The following is a 6,128-nucleotide window of genomic DNA, read 5'->3' on the forward strand; positions in this document are numbered from 1 at the left end:
GTGCACGTGGTAGTCTGAACTATGACAAATATTTTAGAGATATTGGAGGATCTGGATCCAGCTTACAAGAGTTTTAAAATTTATGTGCTTGTAAGCCTAATTTATTTAGTTGTATTGTGGTGTGATTTTTAATATTTTATTGTTTATTATTTTGTTTAAGTTTATGTATCTTAAATATTAGTGATCTTATTTTATTTTATGTTGTATTATAATGTCATTTTCAATAATAAAGTGATTTATTATGTTTGTTTATTTCATTCAATAATGTAATTATTGAATAAATAAAGTTTTTAAAACAAATGGTTACAAATTTACATGATAATATAATTAATTTATTAATAATTAGGTTTAAAATATATTACAATAACAATTAAAATAAAAAAACACCATAATTAATTAATTAATTATAATTGCATAAAATAATATAAGATAATAATGCTAATTTTGATAGGATAAATTCATTTTAAACATATATACATATGATAAAATAATTAAATAAATATAATAATTGCTAATTTTATATATATATATATATATATATATATATATATATATATATATATATATATATATATATATAGACTTAATTAGAAATATTTTGCTTATAAAATATTTTGTATGAGGGTATGTGCAATGTTCAATTAATCACATAAAAAAACCAAAAACAAAAAACAAAAAAAAAGGGATTTACGCTATTGCTACAGTATTGCACCAAATTTGGTGCAATACTGTAGCACACCACCAAAATGGAGTAGGAAATGGTGTTGGGTTGGAGAAGAAAAATTCACACTATGATGGAGTATTACACCAACATGGTGTTGGGTTGGAGATGGCCTAAGTACTTAGATAATGCGTTTGTAGCAAAAATTATATGAAGAATGGGAATAAAACATAAAGTCGAAATATACAACTAAATATAATTCAAAAATAATAATTAAAAAACAATTAAAGCACCGGTTGGCTCGAGAGATGAAATGATAAATTGAAAAATAAAGATAACATAATTATTTTTAAAACTATAATTATAGTAAAGTTTGAGTCAAATACGAGAGGATGTAAAAATGTTGAATCGCAATCTCTTGTACTAAATAATGACAACCAATGTTCGAAATATATTGACTACATGATTGAATAATTATTAGAAACTACAAAAATTCATATGAGGCATTATCACGTATCAATTTTTTAAGATAAATCTCCAACCTTATCCAGTCTACGAAAAATATTACATATATGTCAATCCGTGATCAACAGACTCGTTAACTAGATCAACATCTTTGAACCGGAACTGTGACAAGAACAATTGTAAGGTGGTCCAGTTATGGTTTACGGGTAGACAATTTTTCGACGCGGCGAGTCCAATCCTGTTGGTCATGTTATTTTAAAAAAAATTAAAATAGAGTGATATTTACGCAAACAATGCTTTCTGCATTGAAAGTATTAGGAATGACAATTTTGAAAACTTAACAGATTGACTTCTCATTTTATACTTCTAAATTCAGTGAAAGAGAAGGGATTGCAGTAGTATAAAACGAGAATCATATCCTTTACTTCTACATGTTAATTAATTATTTAACGATAAAAGTAAAAAATTTTAAGAAGGAAGAGTTTATACTTTTTAAATTTTTTTAAAAAAATAAAAAAGTCGAACCAGACCCGGAACCGATGGTTAACCAACCGAACCCAAACCACCAGTTCCGTGACCTGGACTGTAACTGGCTCATCGGTTAAGAGTTTGGATTTTCTACCCCGGATCTATTTGCTTCAACCCGGACCCGTCGGTTCCAACGTAAACCGGAACCAAACTCAACTCGTAGTCAGGTCTACTCTCGGTTCCAACGTAAACCGGAACCAAACTCAACTCGTAGTCAGGTCTACTCAAATTTATCGAACCAAAATTTTCAAACGTCGGTCAAGAGAAAACTCAAAATTTATTAGATAATTTACCTGCTCGATTTCAGTAACATATAATCAAAGGAATAATTTATAGGTAATATAAATAGTGAGTTAAATTAATTTGATCCATTAATTACATATGAAGTTCGTTACATAATCGTTTGCATACAAAGCCCATGATCTTCTTTTTTTTTTTTTTAATGCAAAAGATCCCTTTCCATTCCCGCCACATAAAAACCCTTTCCAAAACCCTAGCCACCTCACATGCTAAACCCCTCGTCCACCCCAAGAAATCCGAATCCCAGAAAAATTCTGCGGCGGTAATGGATCCTCAAGAAGTGAAATCGAACCTCGTACTGATACTGGACTTCGGCTCGCAGTACACCCACCTCATCACCCGGAGAATTCGAGCTTTGAACGTCTTCTCCCTCTGTATCAACGGCACTTCCTCCTTGAAATCAATCACAGACCTGAACCCACGAGTGATCATTTTATCAGGTGGTCCCCATAGCGTTCACGCTCCCAACGCGCCGTGTTTCCCGGCGGGGTTTATTGAGTACGTGGAATCTAACAAGGTTCATGTTTTGGGCATATGCTATGGGCTGCAATTGATTGTGCAGCAATTGGGGGGTGTGGTGAGGGTTGGGGATAAGCAGGAGTATGGGAGGATGGAGATTGAAGTGGAGAAGGTGGGTGGGTTGTTTGGGAATAAAAAGGAAGGGGATAGGCAAAATGTGTGGATGAGTCATGGAGATGAAGCGGTGAAGTTGCCGGAGGGGTTTGAGGTTGTGGCGAGGAGCAAACAGGGGGCTGTGGCAGGGGTGGAGAATGTGGACAGAAGGTTTTATGGGTTGCAGTATCATCCTGAGGTATGACAGTTCTCGTTTATGTGGAACTAGTTGGATGTTTATGGCAAAAAAAGGTTTTTATGCGTAAAGGTGGCAGCTTTTTTAGTAATTGTGGGTAAAGGGGCAGCTTTTTAAGTAATTGTGGGTAAAGATGGCAGTTTTTTAGTACTTCTTATATTAATGAGTAGGTTTGTGTGTCTAGCATGTTTAGGCCTTGATGTTTTGCTCTTCTGTTTGTCTGTATGACCGTTCTTGAGTGTATATTGAATCTTTTGTAGGTAACGCATTCTCCAGAAGGAATGGAAACTTTGAAATACTTCCTCTTTGATGTATGCGGAGTAACTGCTGGCTGGAAGATGGAAGATGTTCTGGATGAAGAATTAAAAATTATCAAGGACACTGTTGGAGCTGAAGATCACGTCATCTGTGCATTATCTGGAGGTGTGGATTCTACGGTAGCAGCTACTCTTGTTCACAAGGCAATTGGAGACAGGCTTCATTGTGTTTTTGTTGACAATGGTTTGTTAAGGTTGAATAAAATTCATCAAGTTTTACTTATTTCATTTTTATTAAATAAATACTCGAAGTTTGACGTAGAAGTTGAATTCGAAAATATACCTGCTCACAAATGAAGTCAGTGTTGTTTTCTTTGTATTTGTCCTCTTTTATTATGATTTGATATAATATTCATATGCTAGGTGGAAGGAGAGAGAAAGAGTGATGGAGACCTTCCAAAGGGATCTTCACTTACCCATCACTTGTATTGATGCGACTGAGCAATTTCTCAGCAAGCTAAAAGGTGTTACTGAACCTGAAAAGAAAAGGAAAATTATTGGAAGTGAATTCATCAGCACCTTTGATGCATTTGCCCATGATTTGGAGCAAAAATTAGGAAAGAAACCTGCTTATTTGGTTCAAGGAACCTTGTATCCAGATGTGATTGAATCGTGCCCACCCCCCGGAAGTGGAAGGACCCACTCCCACACCATCAAAAGCCATCATAATGTCGGAGGACTCCCTAAGGACATGAAATTGAAGCTAATAGAACCGCTTAAACTTTTGTTCAAGGATGAGGTATATGGTTTAAATTTCCACCGTCCACGTAGTTGTGTGAAATTTATCTCTTACTCATCTTTGTTTTTCCTCAACATCTGCTAAGCTGTTGCTTTCATACAATACTGTGAGTGCTTGTTAGGTTCGTAAGTTAGGAAAGATAATGGGGGTACCTGAAGCCTTTTTGAAGCGTCACCCATTCCCTGGACCTGGCCTTGCTGTACGAGTCCCTGGTGACGTTACTTTAGAGAATCGGTTGGATATCCTTCGCAAGGTACATAAAGCTCATGTCTAGCATAGTGTTTGTGTGCTTGAATGATCTATTTACTATGTTATTCTATGAATGATCTGTATCAGGCCGATGAAATTTTCATTCAAGCAATCAGAGATGCTGGGATTTACGACTCCATATGGCAAGCATTTGCTGTGTTCATGCCAGTATTAACTGTTGGAGTTCAAGGGGATCAAAGAACCCATAGCTATGCCATTACACTTAGAGCAGTCACAAGCCAAGATGGAATGACTGCAGATTGGTATTACATTTCTTCTAAACTTGGTTTACTACATCCATTATCATCTGTCTTGCTAACATTACTCGGTCTTGTTTCTGTCCTTGATGTTGTTTTTCGAAGTTTGATTTAAGATTTTTTATTATTATTATTTTTTATCACTTTTCATTCTGCAGCGAATTTTTTAACAGTTGCGTCCCTGCCATCTCAGGGCTCTCATTTTCATTTCTTGGTTAAGAATTATTGCATTTTAGCTTTTAAGTTGGATGTATTATTCATGAACTGAACAGAAAGTGTATTTGTCTATAAAAAGATGGAAAAGCAACTGAAATGAGTGAAAAGGGTGGAAATGAATTATTGACTGAAGCAGCCAGGATCGTAAAACTCGAGCGTCATTAGTCCCACCACAAGTGGTCATGGTGTTGGATCTGATTTGAAAGCCTCAGGTGGTCACTTATGACTTACCCTATGTTCCACGTGCAGGTACTACTTTGATCATAAGTTTCTTATTGATCTTTCCACTAGGATTTGCAACGAAGTCCCTGGAGTAAACAGGGTTCTTCTGGACATCACATCGAAGCCTCCTTCAACTATCGAGTGGGAATGAGTTGATATCGACTATCAAGATGGCTGGCTGCCTTTGCGCAAATCCAAGTATTATCCATACATAAACTTAATTGTGGCTAATATTCAAGGGATACATCAAGTCCTAGGAAATGAAAATCACTAAACCAAGAAGAGACGTCGGATTCCTTCAACAAAATCATTTTTCGCCTGTAACATACTTAATTTTCATTTATTTCAGAATTTGTTGGTGAAAGGTCAATTTGTCTAGCCATCGTGCTTGAGTGGATACTTTCCCATGTCAAATATTTTGATATATTTTAGTATCACATGATTTATTAAGCTAATAAATCACCATTTGTTTCAGCGCAACATGGTAACGTTATGAATCTGTAGACGGTGGAGTATCAACAATTTCTTTTTTACTATTTTTGTAGCGTTATAATTCTTTAGGATGGAAATTACACTCTTGTATTTGTGTTACATTTTCAAGAATTTTCAGATTTGGGGATTATTTTTATACCTAGAATGAAAAAATCATATTCGAATTGAGTTCATTGTCAATTTTAGAATAATCATGTATAATTGATTTGAAAAAGGTGGAATTACAAGACTTATTTGCATATTTAAAAGCCTATGAATTAGATATACAAACTAGAGAAGGCAAACCTGACTTTGACTGTAAAGCATTTGAAACCGAGAGCTGAAGCAGCTCAAGTGATGAAGATGAGGTGAAATGCCTCATGGCTGATGATGTTGAGTTGGAGTCCAGAAGTGATCGGGTGTTTGAATTTAGCTCAATTGATTTCACATGAGAAGAACTTATTTCTACACTGCACGATATGGTAAATGAGTACCGCAAGCTAGTTATCTCTTTTGAGGAAGCTAAGGCAAAGCAAAATGACCCCTCAACTAACTTAGCTGAAAGCTCTAAATCAGTTGAAAGCTTAAACGTCAAAGAGAAGATTGCTAAGCTGATAGCTGAAAAGAGAGATCAATTATTTGATTCAGCAGCTGAGATCAGAAAACTCTAAACTGACTGAAGTAATTCAGGCTTGGAATAAGTCGTCAGTTACGCTAACTGGAATGCAAAGGTCACAAAAACCAGTTGGAGATAAGACTGGTCTGGGCTTCAATAGCCAAGATGAACCCTCAAACAGTGGTACAATGCCAAAACTGAATACGAGCAAATGGAAGTATATTCACTTTGTTAAATCAGTAATGGTACATGAGAATCATAGTTCAGTAAGCCGGTGGA

At 35.4% G+C, this 6,128-nt stretch overlaps 1 protein-coding gene across 1 annotated transcript; it reads left to right on the forward strand.

The window, feature by feature from the left end:
* Positions 1 to 2,091: 2,091 nt before the first annotated feature.
* On the forward strand, positions 2,092 to 5,236 carry LOC140814614 (uncharacterized). Its single transcript, XM_073173650.1, has 6 exons — positions 2,092 to 2,765; positions 3,023 to 3,273; positions 3,443 to 3,818; positions 3,940 to 4,071; positions 4,155 to 4,330; positions 4,790 to 5,236. Exons 1-6 carry the CDS (start codon positions 2,097 to 2,099, stop codon positions 4,911 to 4,913), a joined length of 1,728 nt encoding a protein of 575 aa, XP_073029751.1. The 5' UTR covers positions 2,092 to 2,096; the 3' UTR covers positions 4,914 to 5,236.
* Positions 5,237 to 6,128: the final 892 nt, after the last annotated feature.

This window comes from Primulina eburnea, chromosome 15, assembly GCF_022965805.1.
Source record: "Primulina eburnea isolate SZY01 chromosome 15, ASM2296580v1, whole genome shotgun sequence".
Lineage (NCBI taxonomy): Eukaryota > Viridiplantae > Streptophyta > Magnoliopsida > Lamiales > Gesneriaceae > Primulina > Primulina eburnea.

Bases quoted from the DNA above. Each gene is read 5' to 3' on its own strand.
- LOC140814614 (XM_073173650.1), top strand. From the start codon at position 2,097: ATGCAAAAGATCCCTTTCCATTCCCGCCACATAAAAACCCTTTCCAAA. The intron at 3,819-3,939 runs GTATATGGTTTA...AGTGCTTGTTAG, and splicing joins AACTTTTGTTCAAGGATGAG to GTTCGTAAGTTAGGAAAGAT. The intron at 4,072-4,154 runs GTACATAAAGCT...GATCTGTATCAG, and splicing joins GGTTGGATATCCTTCGCAAG to GCCGATGAAATTTTCATTCA.